The sequence below is a fragment of the Schistocerca americana genome, chromosome 3, assembly GCF_021461395.2.
Source record: "Schistocerca americana isolate TAMUIC-IGC-003095 chromosome 3, iqSchAmer2.1, whole genome shotgun sequence".
Classification (NCBI taxonomy): Eukaryota; Metazoa; Arthropoda; class Insecta; order Orthoptera; family Acrididae; genus Schistocerca; species Schistocerca americana.
This window is the reverse complement of record NC_060121.1, coordinates 950,565,952-950,593,725: the sequence shown is the minus strand read 5'-3', so window position 1 is coordinate 950,593,725 and position 27,774 is coordinate 950,565,952. Positions and strand designations below refer to the sequence as shown.

At 45.2% G+C, this 27,774-nt stretch overlaps 1 protein-coding gene across 1 annotated transcript in view; it reads left to right on the top strand.

Annotated features, from left to right (window-relative positions):
* LOC124606574 (neural-cadherin-like) overlaps positions 1–27,774 on the top strand; it is a 189,692-nt gene that overhangs the window by 62,447 nt on the left and 99,471 nt on the right. The window contains exon 5 of the mRNA XM_047138559.1: positions 17,346–17,532. Within this exon, the coding sequence (XP_046994515.1) occupies positions 17,346–17,532 (187 nt within the window). The remainder of the gene's footprint in view (positions 1–17,345; positions 17,533–27,774) is intronic.

Below are 27,774 nucleotides of genomic sequence, written 5' to 3'. Positions count from 1 at the left end.
TGTTAGAAACTGGTGTCCCATTACAAATGGAACAAAAGAAAAGCATCCACATATATTCAATGGACTTCACAGAAAAACACAATTCAGAAGAAAAGCATAAACCGTTTAGATGCCACTATCCACAATGAAAATGGAACTCATACACTTCATGTTTTGCGAAAACCAATCACGTCTGTTGGGATAATTCACAATACCTCATGTCATCCCATAATATGTCAAGAGCGTTTTTCCATTCCGTGGCAAACAGAATGATCCACTTACCACTATCTGATAAGGGCACTGAAACAGAGCTAAGTACACAGTAACACACAGACACGGAAATGCATACAACCCTGATTTAGTTAATAAAATCTGTAGAGACAAAAAATAAGCGCTGTGACACAAACAAGAGAAAAACAGCCTTAATAAATAAAGAGAAAAAATAGAAACAAAATTATTTAGTGATACCATAAATCGGACTAGTGTGACAAAATTAGCTACATATTTCGTAAAAGATGAATAAAAATTTGTTTTTGGGTTAGTAATACAATTTAATCTAGTATAGGACATAAATCTGACCCGATATCCCACAACTACCATTCAGGCTTACATAAAATGCAGTGCAACGACCACCTAAAATTTTACACAGGACTAACAGTTAGAAAAATATATACACAGTGTCAAGAATATTGCAAGACTGACAAAGGCAAACCATAGACATCTGATACACATTTAAGGGACGAAATTGAAAACAAACAGAGAAAGGTACACGATATAAAGAATATTGCAACACTGACAAAGGCAAACCATCGACATTGATACACATTTAAGGGACGATAGGCATGTAGTAGACAAAAGTGAAAACAATATAACTATTCCACACAAAACAGAGAAAGATATATACATGAATCTTATGGATGAAATTGAAATTTTTCACTTAATGCTAAAGATACAAATTTAATTTTAAATTGATATCTTACACTAAAAAACAAAACAAAAACATATTGAAAATTTTCGTGGTATTGTAATTCGAAGATAATGCTGGTAATAATTATTCTTTGTATAATCGTGTAATGGACGCTCCACGCATCTACCTTTGCATGAATGTTACATTTTGAGAATTCTGTACGAGATGTACGTTTACCTTACTACATTTTTCAAATATCCTGTTTTGCCTGAAACTTGTCCTCTATCCATAAAGTTGCGCGACAAGTGGAAAATGGTCTCTGACTGAAACCGGTCGTACAATTAAAAATAAATTATTCTGCATCTTCACGAGCTGCAATATGTCATTTCTATTATTTATCAAAGCTGTGGAGCACAAACAACGCAAACTATATTAAATTCATTAACACATATTTTATAATGTGTCTTATATAGTTACTTTCGCTTCAAATATGAAGGTATATAACGTTGCATGTAGGAATTAGTCGTTTAATGCTGACAGTACAGGGACTGAAGTTGGCAGCTGACGTTTCAGACAACTGTCTTTCTCTGTAAAGTACTTGAAGCGTCCTCCCGGCATATGCAGCCACAGAACATATGGTGTACGTTTCTACTCTTTATCGCAGTCGTAGACGTATAGTACGATATATCGATGCCATGGAGGCGTTGTTTCAATTAACAGTGATTAAATATCATGCGATGTGTAACGACTAAGAATTACCGCCCACATCTGAGTGCACGGTAACAAGGTCTTGCTCGTATAGGTGTTATTGTAGCTTAATGTCTTTCGCTTGTCATCTGCGAGGCTCTTACCTCTTTTTCCCAATCTAACCTGATGAGATGCTTCTTCGTCAGAACGAAGTGTTGTGATGGTTCTTCTTGTCGTAGATAGCTTTCTTTGCAAATGTGTCAAATATTTCACTGCCTGATTTGTTGATATGTGCTTACATCGAACAAACTGCAACGAGACATTTCCTCTTAGTCAGCGTATTCATACTGCGCACTATCAACTAAACTTCTAGGTGATTTTCCCCTTCCTCGGGTTCTTAAGCAAGGTGGTGGAGAGTTTTGAGCTGGACAGAATGAGAATCATAGGCGTGATCGTAGGTGTAATCATTAACACGAATCACAACTGTGTTTCACCGTGCAATGATTATTAGCCGCAACTTTTCAAAATGTCCTTCCAATAGACCTGAATTTAAGTGGAAAGAACTTCACCTCCTCGACAGGCCGACGCTTCCATGCCCGTTTCTGGTGATTGACAACAGTGGTGTGCAAAACTTAAGGACGAAATTAACTTTCGCATAATGTGTCACGGCCAAGTAACACAGCTCGATTAAACTTGGACCACACATAGAAAGAACTGCTGCAGGTACAAGTGGCCGGACAAACTGGAGACCATTCGTGAAAACATTCTGTTTACCAAGGAAATAGAAAAGATGGCAAACTTCCTTTTCCCTAAGTCGTACTTCAGCGAAGGCCGGATGGCTCGCTTTTTCGCAGTGTAAACGGTAGCCAACGTATATGGATTTATACCTCTATGCCTCTAGCGGGCACCATCCTCCGATGAAGAACAGCGTGCGCTACACAATGATACACAAGGGGTACGCCATTTCAGACGTCTGACGGAGGAGTCTTCCTCGAGAATGAATACAGTAACCGACAGATTCGGGCGGCCATGTGACGCAAGAGCACCAAGAACGACACGGAGAACTAAAACGCGGAAGAAGACTATAAAAAAACCGCTTTCGTACCGTTTTCTGGAAATGTGTCGTCAAAAAGTGGAAGGCTGTTGCGAAAACATCGAATAACGTCCGTTTTTCCTCCTTCCAGACCAAAATACGAGATTTATTAGGGACAGTGAAAGTCGACTTTGGTCTCAAAAAAGCCTGTGTTTACCAAGTTCCGAGTGAATGCGTGAAAACGTATATTGCACATGTAACCTCCCTCACTTATCGACCTTAATGACAGTGAAAAATTAAACCGCGTGCACCTAATGGAAATTTGGGAAAAGCAATCGTCACCGAAGTTAATCTGCCGGTAAAGAGGGAGGAAAGGGTTACATCTAAATGAAAGGAAAAATGCAAATGAAATTGGTGGAAATTAATTTTGAAAAGGGGTAAAATTAATAAAGAAAGTAAATGTGCGGTCGTTACGTTAACAATTAACTGGCGTTAATTGGATATTTGAGATTTGTGGAAAATTACGGTCGCCAGTCCTATGGACAATTACTATAATAACTGAAAAAGAAAGGTTATTGCACATACAATTAGCACTAAAAGCGTGACAACTGAAGGTTGACACGTGTGGTGTGAAAACTCAATGTTTGTCAGAAGTAATAAATTTCGCTACACTCTGACTTAATTTAGCAAAAGAATTAATAAAACCGGAAAATTGAAAGTTAATTTACTGACTGAAATTAACAGTGAGCTTTGTTGCTGAAGCACTACGAAATTCAGTAAAATAAGGTTAGTCTTGGGCTACCTCAACAATCATTTCAAAAGCTACTTGAAGCTAAGCAATTTAGAAATAAGAGATTTAAATTTGAACTTGAATTAAAAGATTCTGAACAATTAACAATAGTAAAATTTAGTACGTACCTGCAGTCACAGGTAAGCTAAAATACGGTAACAAAACTCGCACTCTTAATTTGTGCTTGTGTAATCTAGACATACCTTAACTGAACTTTGAAATTAAAGCAGTGAAATCGAATGATATTACTTTAATGCTGGCGTTTGAATTTCAACGACACTCGGCTTCATTCCGGAAAAGGAAGGGACCCTGCTTGGTAATGCAATTGGGACAATGAGCAACAAAGGTTCATGCTACGTTGCTGTAATTTAGTGAGAAAAATTTAACAGTTTGAAAAGCTGAGGTCTGCCATACAGTTCTAAAACTTTACGTGCTACCAGTCTTCCTTGTTGGTTGATTGAAGGTTTGAAGTCGTCGATCGAGGAGGTGGCGACAGTCACTGATTGTCGGCCGTCGCTGTTGCAGAAGCTGGATGTTGGCGCGCCTTCTTTTCGACACGGTCTCCAGCCGAAACGGGCTCTTGATGTGTGCCAGCTAACGCTTCCCGTCCGCGACACCATGTCCGAAACTAACATAGCAAGTCGAGCGCAATTACATGCTGCCAAACCCCGAAAGCGCGTCAACTCGTGGGAGCGTCACACAACACACCTGCTCCGCTACCCTCCTCCAGCCAGACTCCCTCTGCTCTGCCCGCGCTCCACGCGGCCGAGTTCACACTACCAAAGATCCTACACACTTTCGTTCTCCACACGACCTATCGATGTATTCGTTCGATAGCATAGTTTTCCCTAGGAAAGACCCAGCGTAAAAATACAAATAATATTTACAAAACAAACCAATTATACATCGACATAAATGCATAAATATATATGTATATATATACAAATAGTAAAACAATTACAGTATATAAAGACACAGAAATGTCATATCTTGAGGTAACAAAACAAGGAAAAATCTATAGTACAATAGATGCAAATAGGAGGATATGCATTTCCGGCGTTACAGACAGACGATCCGCACAATCGGAGACCGATTACAGAACATGAGCGCCCTCCCGCCTACTGCAGCCCAAGGACATGAAATGAATTACCAGCGAACGAGAGTCCTGGTTACTGCTGAAAAATTTTGGGGATGCATTTTTAAAGAAGCAACTGAAATCTGTTGACTGACAATTTAATCTACAGACTTCTGAGCAAATATGGCAGCCAATACTAAGCTCCGTCAAAGCAGAACGTGACATCCGGAAGTGAGATGCGACAGAGACGGTGGGAAGGAAGGAAATGAGTCCACTCCCCCTCCCATCCCCCATCGAAAATGTACTACCACCACCACCAAACATGGAGTGGGGGTGGCGAGGCCCCTACTCTGGACTGGCATATATATATGGCCAGCATGTAGCCCTAAATACATCGTCGCAGCACCTGAGAAGAAGAAGACTAGGCCGCCAAACGTGCCAAACGTTCAAGACGCTTTTGCGCAGGCTCCCTCGATTTGCGCAGAAGAAATAGACGAGTGAGGAGTGCTCCATGCCGGTTCAAATGGTTCAAATGGCTCTATGGGACTTAACATCTGAAGTGATTAGCCACAGCGGCCGGCGCCATGCCGGGTTCGGTTGTAAAACTACATAATCGGGCCAATAAGAAGAGGCCCCCACTGTTCACACAGACTGTTAACCCGGCCGATACCACGCGCCAGAGGAAAGAAATGGACCAAATGTTGTAACTGTAACGGATGTTAGGCTTCAAAGTTAGGGCGGAGCACCTTCCTCTGGGATTTGACGCCAAGCCACAATGTTAGAGATGTCAAAAGGAGTAGCAAGTGTCTAAACACTGCCACAAACAGATGCAGTATGTCAGGTGCGCTGGTAATCACGCCAGCCGAGACTGCACAACGACGGAAGAACCGCCTGACATGCGTTCGTTGCGGCGGGTCGCATGTCGCAAGCTGGCGCGGCTGCGTGTCCTTTGCTGACGGTGGCAACGTCAGAGCGAAGAAGCCGAAGGACCAGGCAAACTCGGCAACAGCTGTGGGACACCAGGAAACGACGAAAGAGACGCAGACGCGGCGAGACCACGGGCACACCTTGAGATGCTGAGAACGATCCAGCCACAGCTGGTCACTCCGCGTGCCGGCGTACCCCGCGGCTAGTGAATGGGATTGTAGGCGGAGGGGACCGTGGAGGGGGGGGGGGGTGCAGCTGCGCACTGCACAGAGGTGTCAGTCAGCGCCGCACACCGACAGGAGACGGCCGCTGCAGTGGCAAGGGGCAGCGCAACCCCGAGGGGCGAGAAAGACGATCTCCGCGTCAACGTCGATGCCATCCTGGAAGAAGCGGAATCCCTTTTCAGGATGGCGCTCGATGCCGAAATGGAGGCCTTCTGCATCCTGCTACGAGAGGCTCACCAGCATCGGCAATGACCGCCGCCAGCAGAGACGCAAACGACGCAGAGGGACGCGCACCGCAAAGGTTAGTCAGACCGAGAGCTGCACACAGCACCAGCAGATGCAGACGCCACAGGAAAACGGCCGAGAACGCCCACCGGAAATGACGAGCGGAAACATCCAGACAGTCGAGGTCGTTGGAGCGAATTAGAACACTTAAGACCATAGAAGAAAGAAAGCAATATGAGTTTGAAAGAAGACGGCACTCTGATGACAAGCGACGGTAGAAGAAGAAGAAGGAAAGAGGTTGCAATAGCCGGCCGTTGTGGCCAAGCGGTTCTAGGCGCTTCAGTCTGGAACCTCCCGACCTCTGCGGTTTCAGGTTTGAATCCTACCTCGGGCATGGATGTGTGTGATGTCCTTAGGTTAGTTAGGTTTAAGTTCTAGGGGACTGATGACCTTAGATGTTAAGTCCCATAGTGCTCAGAGCCATTTGAACCAGGTTGCAATAACAGCAGCTGTTACCTGGTTTTGCATGTCTTCCTTTTGCCATTAAGGGGAACTGGACGTGAAAATGACTGAAAAGTAGAAGAAAAATGTATCTCCATCTGAAAGACAAATTTCTCCAGTTTTCAAGAATGTGTGCTTTATCAATTTTCCAATTTTTTATTTGTTCTTGAACGCTCTTTGAACAAAAGTCTATATACCAGCCTCATTTCCTTTCAGTTCACTGTCGCACTGCCACAGTCATGCTAACAATAAAATGAATATACAGCGACTTGTGTGCGGGCACAAAATAATTTAGCAGATGTCTACATGGCCACACACAGAACCATAATAAGAGTTTTAACAGTTGTGTGTGTCAACAAGTACCAAAAACAGTGGTTGTTGGAAGGTTGGTACTCCAAATAGGTGATGGATGGTGTCATCTGTTTCAATGATGGTGCAATTAGCAGGACAAAAATAACGGATAAATTGGTCATATAACCAGGAAATAATATGATAGTTCCTCCGACTGCCATAGGTCAGCGAGTAGTTGGAGCTGAAAAGCTACGGAGGCCACCACTGAAGAGTTCAGAGTAAGGAAATGACTCCTGAAAAAGTGTAGAGGATAAGGAAACAGCTGGCCAGCAAGAATATGCTGCTGGAATGTTCTGAAAGAGGCATTCCGTGAGTCAATACCACTGTGAACAGTCTTTTCTCATTTTCTCGAAACTACATTTCCTGACCTTTAAATACATATATCTTCACTATGGTTTGAGCTATGTCCACCATATTTCTCCCAAGTGAAGAATGGTATGGTCTCATTGTATTATGCCTAATACGTTGCAGAAAATTTCTATGTTTGTCATTCTGCTTATAATTTTAGCGGTAGTTTCTGAGCAAAATAATTATGTGGTATAATAAAGATTTTTCTGTTTCCTCAGGTGCACTACAAACTACAAAACGAGAGGCATAATGTGTTCCTATGAATGCTGACAGCAGCCTGCAGCAGTATGAATGCTGTTAGACTGATGATGCACCAGAAAATAGTACCAGAAATGAAACGAGTGTTATAAAACCATCTATTAGACAAAATCTTGTAATTCTTAAACTATAACTGACAATTTAATAAATTTCCTTGTACAGCTTCAATTAGTGTCATTCAGTGTTGGTAAAAAACCGCAACTTCCTCCGCATTGCAGATCACAGGCAACGCGCACCGAAAGCGAAGCATAAAAACACAGGCCATTCACGTCCACGTCCCCTTAAGGTGAATACCGAATCTTTCCCCCAAATCTCCTGCAAATAAATTCCCAATTGGGAGATATAACCGCTGCCCCCTTTCCATTGCCAGCATAAGAAACAAATAAAGTGTCCCCGCAGAATAATTTGAATACAGGGTGATACAAAAAGATACGGCCAAACTTTCAGGAAACATTACTCTCACACAAAGAAAGAAAATATGTTATGTGGACATGTGTCCGGAAACGCTTACTTTCCATGTTAGAGCTCATTTTATTACTTCTCTTCAAGTCACATTAATCATGGAATGGAAACACACAGCAACAGAACGTACCAGCGTGACTTCAAACACTTTGTTACAGGATATGTTCAAAATGTCCTCCGTTATCGAGGATATATGCATCCACCCTCCGTCGCATGGAATCCCTGATGCGCTGATGCAACCCTGGAGAAGGGCATATTGTATCAAAGCCGTCCACAATACGAGCACGAAGAGTCTCTACATTTGGTACCGGGATTGCGTAGACAAGAGCTTTCAAATGCCCCCATAAATGAAAGTCAAGAGGGTTGAGGTCAGGAGAACGTGGAGGCCATGGAATTGGTCCGCCTCTACCAATCCATCGGTGACCGAATCTGTTGTTGAGAAGCGTACGAACACTTCGACTGAAATGTGCAGGAGCTCCATCGTGCGTGAATCACATGTTGTGTCGTACTTGTAAAGGCACATGTTCTAGCAGCACAGGTAGAGTATCCCGTATGAAATCATGATAACGTGCTCCACTGAGCGTAGGTGGAAGAACATGGGGCCCAATCAAGACATCACCAACAACGCCTGCCCAAACGTTCACAGAAAATCTGTGTTGATGACGTGATTGCACAATTGCGTGAGGATTCTCGTCAGCCCACACACATGTTGACTGTGAAAATTTACAATTTGATCACGTTGGAATGAATCCACATCCGTAAAGAGAACATTTGCACTGAAATGAGGATTGACACATTGTTGGATGAACCATTCGCAGAAGTGTACCCGTGGAGGCCAATCAGCTGCTGATAGTGCATGCACATGCTTTACATGGTACGGAAACAACTGGTTCTCCCGTAGCACTCTCCATACAGTGACGTGGTCAACGTTACCTTGTACAGCAGCAACGTCTCTGACGCTGACATTAGGGTTATCGTCAACTGCACGAAGAATTGCCTCGTCCATTGCAGGTGTCCTCGTCGTTCTAGGTCTTCCCCAGTCGCGAGTCATAGGCTGGAATGTTCCGTGCTCCCTAAGACGCCGATCAATTGCTTCGACGTCTTCCTGTCGGGACACCTTCGTTCTGGAAATCTGTCTCGATACAAACGTACCGCGTCACGCCTATTGCCCCGTGCTAATCCATACATCAAATGGGCATCTGCCAACTCCGCATTTGTAAACATTGCACTGACTGCAAAACCACATTCGTGATGAACACTAACCTGTTGATGCTACGTACTGATGTGCTTGATGTTAGTACTGTAGAGCAATGCGTCGCATGTCAACACAAGCACCGAAGTCAACATTACCTTCCTTCAATTGGGCCAACTGTCGGTGAATCGAGGAAGTACAGTACATACTGACGAAACTAAAATGAGCTCTAACACGGAAATTAAGCGTTTCCGGACACATGTCCACATAATATCTTTTCTTTATTTGTGTGTGCGGAATGTTTCCTGAAAGTTTGGCCGTACCTTTTTGTAACACACTGTATAACCATTGGCTGAATAGTGCAATGAACACTCAAATAGCCCGCCTTCCTCCTTCAGAGGAGGAAATAAAACGCAGCAAAAAAAAAAGCAGCACCATGATGAAGGCGGAACGGTTGTTCGCCGAAATATCATGGGCCTCCGACGACTGGATCCGGCAGTACACCGAAAATATCTTATAAGCAGTGTTAAAATTAAAATCTCCTATTGCCTATTCTAGTGAGAAAATGTGCTGATCGTAACCTCTAGATTCTGGAAAGAAAATCTTCGATACTCTTTTAGAACCCAAAAAATCCAAACATACCATAATACGGACAGTGCTACTAAGTGTGGAGTATGACGCAGTATCATCGTGGCGACCATTGTTACATCTTCCCTTGACACTGCAGCAGAGAGACAAGTGCCGACAGTGGTAGGCGCATGATTACATTGTACATTTAAGTGCAGCGCCACAGCATCTTACCATCTTAGTCCTGGTTCTGTGTGCAGCATCATGATAAATTTATCCGTGTGCTGAACCTGCTAGAAAAATGGCTGTTGTCAGGTGGCTGTCATCACCTTGTACAGCCCCAGCACCAAGCGTGCTGATGTGGGCGGCCCTCGGGTACACAACGCTGTCACTAATGGTTTGTATAGCAGCCGTTACATTTCTGACGTTTTGAAGTTGGTGCCTGTGTGTTATCTACAGGGTGTTTCAAAAATGACCGGTATATTTGAAACGGCAATAAAAACTAAACGAGCAGCGATAGAAATACACCGTTTGTTGCAATATGCTTGGGACAACAGTACATTTTCAGGCGGACAAACTTTCGAAATTACAGTAGTTCCAATTTTCAACAACAGATGGCGCTGCAAGTGATGTGAAAGATATAGAAGACAACGCAGTCTGTGGGTGCGCCATTCTGTACGTCGTCTTTCTGCTGTAAGCGTGTGCTGTTCACAACGTGCAAGTCTGCTGTAGACAACATGGTTTATTCCTTAGAACAGAGGATTTTTCTGGTGTTGTAATTCCACCACCTAGAACACAGTGTTGTTGCAACAAGACGAAGTTTTCAACGGAGGTTTAATGTAACCAAAGGACCGAAAAGCGATACAATAAAGGATCTGTTTGAAAAATTTCAACGGACTGGGAACGTGACGGATGAACGTGCCGGAAAGGTAGGGCGACCGCGTACGGCAACCACAGAGGGCAACGCGCAGCTAGTGCAGCAGGTGATGCAACAGCGGCCTCGGGTTTCCGTTCGCCTTGTTGCAGCCGCGGTCCACATGACGTCAACGTCCACGTATCGTCTCATGCGCCAGAGTTTACACCTCTATCCGTACAAAATTCAAAAGCGGCAACCCCTCAGCGCCGCTACCATTCCTGCACGAGAGACATTCGCTAACGATATAGTGCACAGGATTGATGACGGCGATATGCATGTGGGCAGCATTTGGTTTACTGACGAAGCTTATTTTTACCTGGACGGCTTCGTCAATAAACAGAACTGGCGCATATGGGGAACCGAAAAGCCCCATGTTGCAGTCCCATCGTCCCTGCATCCTCAAAAAGTACTGGTCTGGGCCGCCATTTCTTCCAAAGGAATCATTGGCCCATTTTTCAGATCCGAAACGATTACTGCATCACGCTATCTGGACATTCTTCGTGAATTTGTGCCTTAGACGACACTGCGAACACCTCGTGGTTTATGCAAGATGGTGCCCGGCCACATCGCACGGCCGACGTCTTTAGTTTCCTGAATAAATATTTCGATGATCGTGTGATTGCTTTGGGCTATCCGAAACATACAGGAGGCGGCGTGGATTGGCTTCCCTATTCGCCAGACATGAACCCCTGTGACTTCTTTTTGTGGGGACACTTGAAAGACCAGGTGTACCGCCAGAATCCAGAAACAATTGAACAGCTGAAGCAGTACATCTCATCTGCATGTGAAGCCATTCCGCCAGACACGTTGCCAAAGGTTTCGGGTAATTTCATTCAGAGACTACGCCATATTATTGCTACGCATGGTGGATATGTGGAAAATATCGTACTATAGAGTTTCCCAGACCGCAGCGCCATCTGTTGTTGAAAATTGTAACTACTGTAATTTCGAAAGTTTGTCTGCCTGAAAATGTACTGTTGTCCCAAGTATATTGCAACAAACGGTGTATTTCTATCGCTGCTCGTTTAGTTTTTATTGCCGTTTCAAATATACCGGTCATTTTTGAAACACCCTGTATGAGGCCTCTATGGAGTCACCTTTCAACAGGAAAGCGCACGACCATATTATGTCCATGCTGTCTTAATCTACTGGAATACAGAGGTCTGATGAACTCTGACAACGGAATTACGTTCTCTTATCTGTCATCTGAGATCAATTAGTCTCGATGTCCAGCTGGGTTTTAACCGTTTTCCTTGTCTGAAGTGACAGCTCTGTGTACCAAATTTTGTATTTGGCATACTCCCAGATCACCTAAAAGTTTAATGTTCATCACTCGACTTTAACTGCCAGAAGATAAATGTAAACGTTTCCGATAGAAATGCGTCCATTGTGACGATTTGCAGTTACGTCATTTCGAAAACAAATGTATTAAACGTAAGATTTTCTGCGGTTTTTTCTACACATTGCGACTTCTGGCTTTTTCTTGTGTAATGTGGCTGCCAGAGCTCAGTTCGTGCCAAATATTAAGGTCCTAGGTCAACTACAAGGCAGCAAAAACGGCCAAAAATTGAGTTTTCAAAAACTAAAACTTGACTTGCTGTGCTCCTTACTTGTCGACTGCAACAACTTAGATGCTTAAATTACGTATAGAGTGGTGCGCCCGCAAGGCTCATCACGCGACTTTAACTGCCAGAAGATAAATGTAAACGTTTCCGAGAGAAATGCGTCCATTGTGACGATTTGCAGTTACGTCATTTCGAAAACAAATGTATTAAACGTAAGATTTTCTGCGGTTTTTTCTACACATTACCACTCCTGGCTTTTTCTTGTGTAATGTGGCTGCCAGACCTCGGTTCGTGCCAAATCTTAAGGTCCTAGGTCAACTACAAGGCAGCAAAAGCGGCCAAAAATTGAGTTTTCAAAAACTAAAACTTGACTTGCTGTGCTCCTTACTTGTCGACCGCAACAACTTAGATGCTTAAATTACGTACAGAGTGGTGGGACTTAACTGCTAAGGTCATCAGTCCCTAAGCTTACACACTACTTAATCTAAATTATCCTAAGGACAAACACACACACCCATGCCCGAGGGAGGACTCGAACCTCCGCCGGGACCAGCCGCATAGTCCATGACTGCAGTGCCCCAGACCGCTCGGCTAATCCCGCGCGGCAAAAGTTTAATAAGGTAGTCTTTCTACAATAGCGGTACGCAGAGCTGCGCTATCCTACTCATGCTGCCAGTCACCAATCATTCATTCCTTTAGTTGCTTCTTGTCAGCGATGATCAGGCAGGTAAATTCTTGTAATGCCGCTAGATTGCTACTGCCCAACCCACCTGTCCGTGCACGACAGTACCAACATGTGCCAAAACACCGGGCGCGATAATGTAGTTTTAAGGGCATCATATCTCGGATTCTATTGATCAGAGAGATACGTACAGTATGTCCATTCATCCGATATGTATACAAATGGTTGCTAGACAAGGGCCATCCGAAACACTTGGTTGCTTATCTTATCCGGCAAACGGAGCAGATCGTATTAAGTGTGGTCTAGCATGCACCTTAGGTGGCTTATAAAAGGACCATTTAAAGGACCATTTATTTGTTCATAGGTGGTTCCTGAAAGAAAAAAAATACGAGAACCCATGATTTTTGGCTACTAAAAATAGTAATTGCGAGGTTGGTCACTTCTATAATTTCTGTTCATGGCAAATAGTTGAACTTTTAGCCATACGTCCTAAAGATGAAGTTCTCAGGCAACCTTGAACATTTTTTCGAAATCGTTATCCATTACCGAAATGCAGAGGTTCAAAGTTACCGTATTTATGCACGTAAAATATGCACGTAATGTCCGATCCGAGCCGTAAATGTAGTTTTAACTGAAGTAGCGAACACATAGCAAGGGTTCTAGGGTAAGCGCAAGGGTTCAGTAGACGCAGAAGAAGACCACTGTAAACGTGACCGAAACGTTGATTTCTCCAGATTTTTTTTTAATAATATGACTCGGTACGATACTCAGAGGACTTTTGTGTCAACTGACTCTGGGCGCAGAAACCTATTCACTTATATGTTTTTATCGCCACGCGGTATTAGCCGAGCGGTCTAGGGCGCTGCAGTCATGGATTGTGCGGCTGGTCCAAGTGGAGGTTCGAGTCCTCCCTGAGGCATGGGTGTGCGTGTTCGTCCTTAGGATGACTTAGGTTAAGTAGTGTGCAACTAATGACCCTAGCAGTTAAGTCCCATAATATTTCACACACATTGGAACATTTTTTTAATGTTCTTATCAATAGTTTTTCGTTAATTAAACTTTTTGGCGCGCTGTCTTTGTATAATGGGCACTTAATGCCTTTACAGACATGCAAAAATGGTACTTCAATGACAAAAAATGGGCTAAAAACGTTCTTAACATGACTTAAAAGAAATTGAAATGACTGCCAAAAGTGGAAAAAGTGCAAAAATGAGTAAAATGTTTCTAAAAACATTTTTACTCTTCCAAGAGATAAATCATGCTTCGGGTGCTTTTTATTAATTGCGGTCGATGAGCAAAGTGTTCATAGAAAATATAAACGATTTTCTGTTAACCTTCTATTAAGTGTACTTCTTTGTTGTTGCAAAGTATATAAACGTCTCCAAGTGTGTAAATAAACTGTCCAAATTTTACTGAACTATACAGTTCGTCTTTTAGAAGCAGCGCGCCCTGCGGTAACAGGGAAAAAGCGAACTAAAGGAAAAGTGCTCCTGCCGGAACACAGAAAAGATGAATGTGTTTGTCTTTGAAAGACTATGACAGGAAAGTGCCTCAAGCCTCATTTCGCCTTCCTCATCAGAAACTTCGGCATGCGAACGTATTCGGCCTTTTTCCGATGAAAGAAAGTACCAGAGAGACAGCGGCGGTGGAAGAGAGAGGAGAGAAAAGAAGAAGGGGACAATGTAAGTCAGAGAGGAGGTAGTGGCGGTGAGATATAATGTAAATCAATGGGAGAAAACGGAGAGAGTGGCGGGGAAACATATACATGGTGATTCTAATTAACGTTCAAAAAACCTCTTAAGCCACGTAGATGACGCAAGTTATTTGATATAAATCACACGGCGCCCCAAATGACTGAAAACACCCCAAAAGTGGATGACAAATGTTAAACACATGACGTCACCAGATGACGTATTCGCCGGATGTGCAGCGGCTGAGGCTATCGGTCTGTCGCACCTGAACAGCGCAATCCTAGTCAACTATTACACATGCAAAGAAAGTTGCCACTCGGCGCTCTGGTTTTCGGGAGCGACCGTAAAGGCATTTCCCATTTACAGTCGCACCCATCAGCCACCGCGCCGAGTGTCAACTTTGTTTGCGCGAATATTATTCTCGTCTGGGTGGGTCTGAGTCAACGCGCGTGACTTTAGCACCTGGGGCTGAAGGTTCTAGTCTTGCTTCTAGCAGGCAGTATTTTTCCCGTTGCTTTAGACGAGTATGTGTTTACACTGAGGGAAGATCCACTATTTTTTTTTTACCACTCTCGCGGTCACCGCTGGCTCTGAGCACTATGGAACTTAACATGTGACGTCATCAGTCCCCTAGAGTTTAGAACTACTTAAACCTAACTAACCTAAAGACATCACACACATCCATGCCCGAGTTAGGATTCGAACCTGCGGCCGCAGCAGTCAGGCGGTTCCGGACTGAAGGGCCTAGAACCGCTCGGCCACCGCGTCTAGCGGTCACTGCTGGTTTATTCCGAAGTACAGCACAACGAAAACCTACCGAATTGCGTCACAAGTAACTGAGTATTCGTTTTCGAATGGCGTCGTTAACAGTAATTTATCTAATTTTTTTACTAACTAACGTCTGTAAACAAACAGAGAAGGAACAAAAGGAAAGAAATACAAATTAAAACAGCGTTTCCTTGGTTACAGCAAGGACAATTTTGTAACTTCTGCGTGTGAAAACGATCAAATTTACAGAAGATATTCGAAATTTGCACACGTTTGCTTGAATGCAAGAACTGCATCATTCTGTCATGCCTTCATGCACACGCTCGAAAGTATTATTCGTATTTCAGATGTGATGTATCACGTTCAACATTTGTCATCCACATTTGGGGTATTTCCCGACATTCGCGGCCCATGTAACTTGTAGTAAATTACTTGTCTCGGCATCATATCGTCGGTTCGGAGGTTTTTAACTGCTATGCCTATTTTCATTCACTGCTTTCATATGGCATCACATTTTGGGGCAATTCGTCATTAAGGGAGAAAGAATTCATTGCACAAAAGCGTGTGATCCGAATAATACCTTTTTTTTTTTTTAAGAATGAAGAGTGAGGCAGCACGTCTCTGTCAGAGTCTCTTAAAGAGGAACATACTCGCTTTTTTTATCTCCGACAGAAGCATATTTTTGCTTGTTGATGTTCTACTGCTTACTGTACTTTATTGTCGATGGGGCATATGCACAACAAGCCCAGCTGTGCCTCGGCAAGCTTTGCGCTAGAACAACACCGACTCAAAGGAAGACCTCGGCGCTTGTTGGTGACGTCACGTCAGCTAGGCACGGCGAACGCCAGGTCTGTTGCAGGCAGAAACGCCTGGGCGTGCTTATCACTATAAATCTCTTACTTTTGGACAAAATGTTTGGTATTGTTTTGGATTCTGCAGTTTTATTTAGATGAAAGATTTTATTACTATCGTAAAGCTACAAATGAAGATCATAGTTCTGTATTACTGAATCCTGTCGAAACAAACGTAGATCAATATGAGAAGACGCTTTGCTCCATTGCAAGCTTCCGAAATTTTACATTCAAGTAACTATATTTACTTGATCCATTTTGTTATCAAAACTTACCCCAACTCCCTTACAATGAACTCGTTTCTTTTATTTATTTATTTATTTTCGTTTGACATCGTCACTGGAAATGTGAACTAATTTACATGTGTAAATGTCCAACTGTTGCCAGTCATTAGATTACAGTCGTTTTCAACGAAAGGAATTCTAAACAGGAAACAAAATAGCTTCATACATCGAAAATCCTGCTGAACTTAAACTTTTTTAAACATGCGCATTAGAAAAGATAAATATTCCCCTCTTGCAACTGAAAGGAGAAACTAAAAATTTATTTGATAAAACAAGTATCTCTCTCTTGCCTCTTCTTCTGTCCCCCACCCCCTCCCCCACCGTGTATAATCGCAAGATATTTCATTAACATTCAGTGCTCCTGAATCCATAGTCAACCAAGGTACATAAAGAAGAGCACCAATATGTTCACAGTTTCTTGTAAAAGCAACCCAGTACAAACGTAACTTGCTCAGATTTACAAATAAGGTAAAGAAGCACGAATTCTGTTGCTGCTGGACCATGAAGTTGTTTTTGTATGTCAATCCTTAAAACAGGTGGAAATTTAAGTTCAGGAGTACACTACTTGTTAAGAAGTGTAATGAATTGCACAATTAATTGATTGCAGAAATCTATCAGAACAATGTGTGTTGGTCAACTACCGCCAATAGTTCAACATTTTCCTGTGTCGGGGAGGGAGACACCACCATTGTGACTATGCCTGCAACAGACCTGGCGTTCGCCGTGCCTAGCTGACGTGACGTCACGACCAAGCGCCGAGGCCTTCCTTTGAGTCGGTGTTGACTGGAAGCGGCAGTCAGTGTGAGCGATGAGCTGAAGAAGTAGGTTGAGCCGGTGTTGCCGGCCGGAGTGGCCGAGCGGTTCTGGGGGATACAGTCTGGAACCGCGCGGCCGCTACGGCCGCAGGTTCGAATCCTGCCTCGGGCATGTATGTGTGTGATGTCCTTAGGTTAGTTAGGTTTAAGTAGTTCTAAGTTGCAGGGGACTGGTGACCTGAGAAGTTAAGTGCCATAGTGCTCAGAGCCATTTGAACCACTTGAGCCGGTGTTTCGGTGTCTGCAGCCGGTGGACCGCGACCCGCCGCTGGGGCGGCCCGTCTGGAGGCTGGCGGCGTTCGCGCAGGACGAGGGCGGCGCCGGGCTGGTGGGCCACGCCGAGCTGCGGGTCGCCCTGCGCGACGTCAACGACAACGCGCCCGCCTTCCTCCGCAGGCTGTACCGCGGCCGCGTCGTCGAGAACGCGCCGGCAGGTCAGCAACTCGCCGGCCCAGCCGCTCCTGCACGGCCCGGGCGCGGCTCCGACGCGCATACCCACCCCCTTAGGATATACTGAGGTGGCAAAAGTCACGGAATACCTCGTAACATGGTGTCGGACCTCGCCTTGCCCGGTGTAGTGTAGCAACTCGATGTCGCATGGACTCAGCAAGACTTTGGAATTCCTCTGCAGAAATATTGAGCCTTGCCTCTTGAACCGTGAATTTACTTTCAAAACATTTTCTTAACAATTTACTTTATTTACTAACGATTCATCAAGAACATTAACACATTTGAATGTGTTGTTGATAAAAATTCTCTATTTAAACTAGACTGAACTGCATGTGACTGCTTTAATCTTTAACAAAACTTGCATCTGACTGCGTATTTAACTGAACTGAACTTTATTTGACTGCACGAAAATATTGTTGGAAAATTAATGCTCAAAATACACATCTGATTGCATGAAAGTTTAGTGGTAAAAATAAATGAAAGTCACCAACCTGCATCTGACTGCGTCTGTGGACTTAGCTCGTGCACTCCTTCCCGTTTAGCCGATAATGAAACATATATTCAACCCAGCCGTAGTGCAATGGCATAAAATTGTCATTCTAGACAACTTTACTCATTTTTGGCCCTGTTTGTTACTTAATAAAAAATTCTGTCCTGATCTGAATAATTTGCCAACTGTGCAATGGCATATAGATTATTTTACTCTGACAAATGAAATTATTAGCTTTACTCATGGGAACTTTGCTTTAATGTATCTTTTGGTTCAATGCAAGCACAGGATGGGAGAACGACATAAGGTGTGAGATGAAACTCTAATTTTATTTGTTGTGGCGTAACAAGACAGCTACGCCACACTGAAGTAGCCGAAAGGCACGCGTTCTTGATGAGACATTTCATACGATAACTATCAAACTATGTAAGGCTAATGGCGCCTTGCTAGGTCGTAGCCATTGACTTAACTGAAGGCTATTCGAACTGTCTCTCGGCAAATGAGAGAAAGGCTTCGTCAGTGCAGTCGCTAGCAAAGTCGTCGTACAACTGGCGAGTGCTATTCCGTATCTCGAGACCTGCCTTGTGGTGGCGCTCGGTCTGCGATCACACAGTGGCGACACGCGGGTCCGACATGTACTAAATGGACTGCAGCCGATTTAAGCTACCACCTAGCAAGTGTGGTGTCTGGCGGTGACACCACATTCCTCCCCCGCAAATCGGCGAACGGTCGTGTTATAAGGCTTCCGCCCGCCGTGGGGAGGACCCCATGTTGACGTATGCGATGAGGTGGGGAGCCTAACAACAGGCGAGGCTGTGCCACCCGCACCCGGCCATTCGGTCCGAGGGGAGCTAGGAAACGCCGAAAAACCTAGTCCAGGGTGCACGTCGACATGCGGTGTATGCGCCCGTAAAGAGACAGGAGGGGCCGAAGGGTCGACCTCCATTGCGTCGGGGTACCCGACGCGCGATGACGTCATGTGGTCCGGAGCGGACAAGAGTTCCATGGCGGAGGACAGCTGGTCACGGGAAGCGATCGGCGGCGCGTGATCCAGGGAGGCGCCCGGCGGCTGCATCGAAGCGGCCACTGCGGGCGGCGCCGGCGGGAGGACCGGCGGCGGCGGCGGCGCGTCGCCATGGGGCAAAATGGAAGGCAGCGTCGGTAACACCTGGGGATGAGGCGAGCCAGTAGATGGGTCCCCAGGGCGCTGACCGGACGGCACCGTCGCTGAAAGCAGACAGGGAGCGGCAGAACCCGTGCGACGACAGAGGCGCAGCTGATTGAGATGCCGACGCACCTCACCAGAGGCCCCCAAAACCAAATACATCGCTCGGCCGAGGCAGCGAAGAATGCGCCCTGCGAGCCAACGCCGTGAACCTCGATAATTGCGATAGAATACAACGTCGCCTGGAGCAAAACCAGAAGTCTGCCGCTGCACTGGAACCTGATGTGGCGGATGCAGCAAAGACATCAAGGTTCAATGAGGACGACCGTGGAGCAACTCAGCCGGCGAGCGACCATCTCGGGGCTGAGAGCGATACGATGACAAAAAGAGCAACAACGCGTCCTCCCGAGAATGCAACTCTTTCAACTTCAACATTTGTGACTTGAAAGTCCGGACCAATCGTTCAGCGGCACCGTTTGACTGAGGCGAAAACGGCGCGGATGTCAGATGTTGAATACCATTGGCCTGGCAGAATGGCTGAAATTCTGCAGACATGAATTGTGGGCCATTGTCGGAAACAATAGTCTGCGGAAGACCTTCAATGAAAATATAGCAGACAACGCTTGGATGGTGGCGGAGGATGTAGTGGAAGACATCCGGACAACAAAAGGAAAATTACTGAAGGCATCTACCAGAACCAACCATCGAGCATTCCAGAATGGACCAGCAAAATCGATGTGCAAGCGTTGCCAAGGGGAAGTGGCTTTTGGCCATGCAAAGACTTTCCACGGCGGCGCGGATTGTTGTTCGGCACACGCCATGCAAGAAGAGCAAATATTCGTAATCGCAGCATCGATTCCGAACCAAGTACAGTGCTGACGAGCAAGTTGTTTCGTTCGCACTATACCCCAATGTCCTTGGTGAAGAAGCCGTAAAACAGAGGACTGTAACGAACGTGGGACCACGACTCTGGACTGATCATTATCAGAACGCAACAACAAAACACCACGTCGTACAAAAAGTCTCTCCTTGTGAGCAAAAAATCGACGAACCAACGGATCCTCGATCCGAGACTTTGACAAAGGCCATTGCGTAGCAACAAAACGCAAAACGGTAGCAAGGACCGGGTCAGCAGCTGTGGCTGTAGCTACACGACGAAAATCAATCTGAAACGATTCGACCACTTCATCGGTTTCCGAATCAATGAACATGCAAGCAAGTTCGGAAGAATCGAATGCTCTATCCTCAGCAACAGGCAAACGGGACAACCCATCGGCGTTTCCGTGCTGAGCAGTGGACTGATACAAGATATCGTAGCGGTACTGCAAGAGAAAAATAGACCAGCGAATGAATTTCTGCGCTGTACGCGGAGGTACAGGCTTGGTCGGATGAAAAAGCGATGTCAAAGGTTTGTGGTCTGTGATGATGGTAAAGTGACGACCATACAAGAAATCATGGAACTTAGTAACACCAAACACGAGAGCCAAAGCTTCTTTCTCTATCTGTGAATAATTTCTTTGCGCAGATGAGAGCAACTTGGACGCAAAGGCAATAGGGCGATCATGCGATCCATCTTTGTGCGCAAGCACAGCACCGATCCCGAAATCCGATGCATCTACCATCAACAAAAGGGGTTTCTGGGGATCGAATGGCGTAAGGCAAGTATTAGAAAGCAACGCCGATTTCAACTGGCGAAAGGCGCGTTCGCATTCCGTCGTCCAGACGAACATAACACCCTTACGGTGTAAGCGATGAAGCGGAACTGAAATGGAAGAGGCATTGCGCAGAAAGCGATGATAATAGTTAATTTTACCCAACACACTCTGTAGCTGCTTGACATTCTGTGGCGAAGGCAAATCCTGTATGGCACGGAGGTGCTCTGGACTCGGATGTATGCCTTGGGCATTGATGACATGTCCCAGGTATGGTATGTCATGAGCAAAAAACACACATTTGTCCTTCCGCAAGCGAAGACCATTTTGTCGCAACACCTGAAATAATGTTCGTAGGTGTGCTAAATGCTCGTCGGCTGTCTTTCCGGAGATCACAATATCGTCCAGATAGTTCGCAGCAGTAGGGACCGACGCACAAACAGTTTGTAATATTGCTGAAACAATGCAGGGGCGGATGCACACCCGAATGGCAGTCTTTTGAAGCGGTACAAACCAAGATGCGTGTTAACCACCAAGACGCGCTGGGATTCGGCGTCCACTGGGATTTGCAAGTACGCATCTGCTAGGTCCAACTTGGAAAAGTATTTACCCGGGCACAGTTTATCAAAAAGATCTTCCGGGCGGGGTAAAGGAAAACTTGCAATCACGAGTTGTGGATTCACTGTGGCCTTGAAGTCCACACAAAGTCTCAGTTTTCCGGAAGGTTTTGGCAAAATTACTAAGGGTGAGGCCCAGAGAGAAGCTTGCACACGTTCAATTACACCCTGTGATTCTAAATCGTTTAATGTTCTTGCGACCTCATCACGCAATGCGTGGGGAACATTGCGCGCTCGGAAAAATTTCGGTTGCGCGTTTACTTTCAGTTCCAAATGTGCTTCATAATTCTTAGTGCAACCAAGGCCCAGTGCAAAAATGTCTGCAAATTCTTCACACAGACGAGAAACACTCTCTGAAGGCACAGTCTGGTTCACTGATAGGACCTGATTTACTATAGACATGTTAAACAATTGAAATAAATCTAAACCAAACAAGTTCACTGCAGTAGAAGAACGAATAACGTAAAATGACACAAGTTTTGTTTGTCCCTTGTATGTTGCAAGAAGAGTGCACTGTCCTAACTCAGGGATCTGCTGTCCTGAATATGTAGTGAGCTTAACATTTGCGGAACACAACGGAGGTTTGCCCAGTTGTTTGTACGTGTCGTGATTGAGCAATGAAACTGCAGCTCCAGTATCGAGCTGGAAAGGTATGACCTTGCCATTAAAGTCCAAATCTACAAAAAGTTTATTGTCCTGCTGACGACAAGAGCGACTGTCTCGTGCAATTTGAACTGATACAGGTACAGAATCACTTGCTAATTGACGTGATTTCCGGCGACGTCGACGCACACTTTGTGTGGGACGAACACAGTCACTGTTAGAAAGAGGGGCACTGGGTGGAGTGGAATTAACTACATGAATGTCCCTGGGCGAAGGTTCACGAGCCTGAGTATTCTTGGTTCGATTCCGGCGCGAAGCAAAGGGCCTGGAATGGTTGTGATTGTCTGATTTGAGCTCTTTCTGGCAAACACTTTGAACATGGCCTTTCTTATTACAGAAAAAGCAAATAGCCTGGCATGACGGGCAATGGTCACGCGAATGTCTAGTTGCACACCGCGGGCGTGATTTCACTGCAGTTGTATGCTGGCGTGGCACACCTGGTTTAGAGGGTGGCGGCAGCTGCGTGGACGTGCGCGAGGGCAGTTTACCGGGCCGCGCAGCGCGCCCGGCGGACCAGTTAATGTTACACACGACTGGCGAAGTTGCAAATGAGTCCTGTGCAAAGTCAAGCGTGTCTTGTCTATCCAATATGTCTATCACTTGTTGAAAGGAGGGATTAACGAGTTTAAAAATTTGCTCCCGTATACGAACATCAGAAACGTTCTGTGCAATTGCATCACGTACCATTGTATCTGAATAAGGGAGTCCACATTCACACTCAAAAGCACAATCCCTTGTAAGGCCTTGCAAAGTTTCAACCCAGTCCCTATTAGTTTGACCGGCCGTACGTTTTGTACGAAAGAAAGTATACCTTTTTGCAACTACATTAACTGTTTCCTTGAAATAGGCGTCCAATGCCGACAAAATTTCTTCGTAGGACAGAGTTGCTACGTCGCGTCGGGGAAACAATTTGACTATCACATGGTAGGTGGACACACCGACACAGGATAATAAGTGAGGCTGCCGCTCTTTACCCTGGATTCTGTAGGCGGCGAGATGAAATCCAAACTGGCGTGACCACTCGGTCCAAGATTCTTGAGCCGCATCAAAATTGCGAAACGGTGGTGCAACTGCATGTTGTGGCTGTGATAGCGATGAAGCGGCGGCGGCCGCATCGTGTTGCAGTGCAAGTTGACCCTGGACGAGCTGTCCAAGGGCATCCAATAACGCCTGCGTCTGCTGATTCTGCAAGCGATAAAATTCGGACAGTACATCTGGAGATTGTGGCGAAGCCATGACACAAGTAAATGTAAGCAATTAGAAAGAACAAGACCCTTTCCGTTGACTCGTCACCAACTGTTGTGGCGTAACAAGACAGCTACGCCACACTGAAGTAGCCGAAAGGCACACGTAATCTCACTTAGGCTAGATAGAGGTCTGAAACAGGATACATAATGAAGGGTAGCAAGAAAAGTACGTAGCTGCTATTACTTAACTTTTAATCCTTGTTGTATACATCGTTCTTGATGAGACATTTCATACGATAACTATCAAACTATGTAAGGCTAATGGCGCCTTGCAAGGTCGTAGCCATGGACTTAGCTGAAGGCTATTCTAACTGTCTCTCGGCAAATGAGAGAAAGGCTTCGTCAGTGCAGTCGCTAGCAAAGTCGTCGTACAACTGGCGAGTGCTATTCCGTATCTCGAGACCTGCCTTGTGGTGGCGCTCGGTCTGCGATCACACAGTGGCGACACGTGGGTCCGACATGTACTAAATGGACTGCAGCTGTTTTAAGCTACCACCTAGCAAGTGTGGTGTCTGGCGGTGACACCACATTATTTAAAAAATATTTATTGTTCAAACTTTTAAGGCACATGTGAAAAACTAAAAAAAACTTCTATAGCATGGATTTACGAGAAAGTTTCACAAAACGCTTATTGCATCAACAATGGGATTTCAATCTAGCTTTGAGACATTATTTAACCAAAGAAAACCTATTTTATTAATTATTCTTTCTATTTTCCCCAGGTATGTGCCGAGTTTCGCTCAATATATAGCTTATTATGTGCGTAGCGCCAATTCTTACTTTGATGCTGTCACGACCCGGCTGCCTCCTGCAGGCATCTAGCTCCGACTCGAAACACGTCTGCTGTCTCTGCGCATCTCCTCACCACTACTCCAACTTTTACCACGTCCACCTAGCTCTGTTAGCTGTCAAAGATCTTACTACCCGAGGATGTACTACTCGTCCAACCTTGCGGTTGGGAACTATCGACATTCTTCACTGGCTCTATCCTGGTCGAATCTCAGCACATACCTTTCACATTTAATCACACTATGTGAGCGTGGAAGTAGTTGCCAGTGGGTAACTGATGAAAACAAATCAAATTTCTTTCAACAAATGGAAATTTTATTCCTAAAAACCCTTTTTTTAGAAACAGATTTAAAATTATAATCAGAAAGCAACCTCCAAATATCAAGTTACAATTTATTCAGAGGCTGAAAAAACAAATTTTTTACAGTATGAGCTTTCGGGCTGAGAACCTTGCCGCTCCCTTTTGACACAGCCGTAGTCACGTAGTCACGACCGCTCACAACAACCTCTGAAAGACTACACTGGTGCAAATCTGCAACACACCAGATAACTTTAAACTAAAAATTTTAACAACTCACACAAGCACATAAACTATTCACCCCATAGGAGGGATGGAAATGGTAAAAAACACTAACATTAAAAGATTGACTTGCCACCTAAGGTGCAAATGATTTAAAAAAAAAAAACTCATACGATGGAAGGGTGGCAATATTATATACTAAAATGACCATTTAAATAAAAACCCATGAAATGCAGTCTTACATAAAATATAGAAGATTGGCCAAACCTGCTCTACATTACACATATACCATCTCTCAAGATGATAGGCAAGATAAAAACATACTTCAGGAATTCGGCCGTTACACTTCAAGTAATAAATTCGTTAAAACCGAATCCGACAAACATGACAGAGGCACCTATTAACGTACGGCAGACCGACCGACAGACAGACAGATACTAACTGCCTAACAAATGCGGACGGGAGACAGACCAGCAAGCTGGGGGCGAGAGACTGACCAAGAAAACAAGTAGAATTTAACAAGTAAATGAAGCAACATCTCACGAATCACTTAACTTCTAATAAACTGCGATGTCTGGCGAAGACCTGGCGCAGCACCCCCAAAACGCTCTCCCGAACCGTCCGCTGCCAGCCGCTTCAATGGACGCAGGAAGGCGCTCCGATCTCCCGTCTCACGGCGTCGCAGCTCGCACCGGCCAGACCGCTGTCGTGGGTTGACTCCTGTTGCTCTCGTGTCGGCCGCGAAGCCACTACCCCTCGCTATACGGCGCGTACCACAGGACTGACGTTGTGACCTCACATGCGACGACGCTCAAGACGGACAAGTCATCTTGTGTCTTAGTGCGCGACCGACCAACCGATCGATCCAACCGCCGATGACCATTGCTTGAACAAACTCGAGCACACTGGCGGCCTAACACATACTGGCACTCCGGACGACAGACGGACACTGACTGCCGCACACTGACCCAACTGACCACACTCCGACTGGCGAATTCCTAGCGCCCCTTAAATGCACGTGAACAGGCAACCTTTCCCCTCTTCCACCAGAGTGCGACACCAAAGCTGCGATTGCCACAGCGACGCCACCGCCAGAAACGGAGGGCGATTGCTTCATACAACGCGCTGCGGCGCGCTCTCCAAAACAGCAAATTTTACCACGGCTCACCTCTGTAGCCGTCCATATTTACGAAAGTGTCGCTGGTGCAAAATTTTGTGCACGAAGCGACCTCTCGTTTAGTCCCATAAATGTTCTATGGGTTTCATGTCGGGCAATCTGGCTGGCCAGATTGATTCACTCGAATTGTCCAAAATGTTCTTCAAACCAACTCTGGTCCGATCACATGGCGCATCGTCGTCCATAAAAATTCCATCATTGTTTGGGAACATGAAGTCCATGAATGACCGCAAATGGTCTACAAGTAGCCGAACATAACCATTTCCAGCCAGCGATCGGTTCGGCTGGACCAGAGTACTCAGTCCATTCCACGTAAAAACATCCTGCACTATTATGGAACCATCACCAGTTTGTACAGTGCATTGTTGATAACTTGGGTCCATGGCTTCGTGGGGTGTGCACCACACTCGAAGTCTACCATCTGCCCTTACCAGATGGAATCGGGACTCATCTCAAGGGACCACTGTTTCCCAGTCGTCTAGGGTCCAACCAATACGGTCACGAGCCCAGGAGACGCGCTGGAGACGATGTCATGCTGTTAGCAAAGCCACTCGCGTAGGTCGTCTGCTGCCATAGGCCATTAACAAGAGATTTCGCCGCATAACGTATACATTCGACGCACATTCCACATTGATTTATGCGGTTATTTCATGCAATGTTGCTTGTCTGTTAGCACTGACAACTCTACGCAAACACTACTTCTCTCGATCGTTAAGCGAAATCCGTCGGCCTCTGCGTTGTCCGTGGTGAGAGGTAATCCCTGAAGTTTGGTACTCTCAGCACACTCTTGACAATGTGCATCTCGGAATATTTCGATTTCTGAAATGGAATCTCCCATGCATCTAGTCCAATTATCATTCCGCGTACAGTCTGTTAATTCTCGTCGTGCGACCGTAATCCGGTCGTCAACCTTTTTACAGGTTCGCCTGAGTCCAGATGATAGCTCCGCCAGTGCACTGCCCTTTTATACCTTGTGTACGCGATACTACTCTTCGTGATCTGTATGTGGGAATATCGCCATCCCATGACTTTTGATGTCTCAGTGTATATTGAAAGACAAGGCGAATGGTCTCACAAAATAAATGATACAAGAGGTACAAACAAAATACCTTTATTGACCTTCAGACTAATCGCAATTACTTACAATACACTTCCAACATCGGTTCTAAAGTTGTTAAAAACTATCAACAAACGCTTATTGTGGAACAGCTCGAAGCACCTTCGTCGAGCGTTGTTGGATAGTCATATCATTACAAAAGGTGAGATCTGGTGTTACCAATACGATTCGGAGACCAAGCGGCAGTTAATGGCATGGTGTTCACGGTCTTCCCCGCCTCCCAAAACAAAGGTCGACTGACGAAATCCAGGATTAAGACTCTGTTGATTGACTTTTTCAACAACAGGGGCTTAATCCGTCATGAATTTCTACTCGAGCGAGGCGGGGAAGATGGCGGACACCATTCGAATGACTGTCGCTTGGTCTCTGCATTGCACTGATAGCACCAAGTCACACCTGTAATGATGCGATATGCAATAACGCGTGGCCACAGTCCTTCGTGCAATGCCATAAGATGCCTTCGCTGGCAGTTTTCAAATGCTTTAGAACCGATGTCAACAGTGAGTCGTAGCTAATGCTGATTGTTCTGAATGCCTATAAAGGTATTTTGTTTGTAGCTCTTGTTTCCTTTATGTTCTGAGACCACTCACCGGCCGCTGTGGCCGAGCGGTTCTAGGTGCTTCAGTCTGGAACCGCGCTGCTGCTACGGTCGCAGGTTCGAAACCTGCCTTGGGAATGGATGTGTGTGGTGCCATTAGGCTAGTTACTTTAAAGTACTTCTAAGTCTATGGTGCTGATGACCTCAGATGATAAGTCCCATAGTGCTTAGCGCCATTTGAACCATTTGAG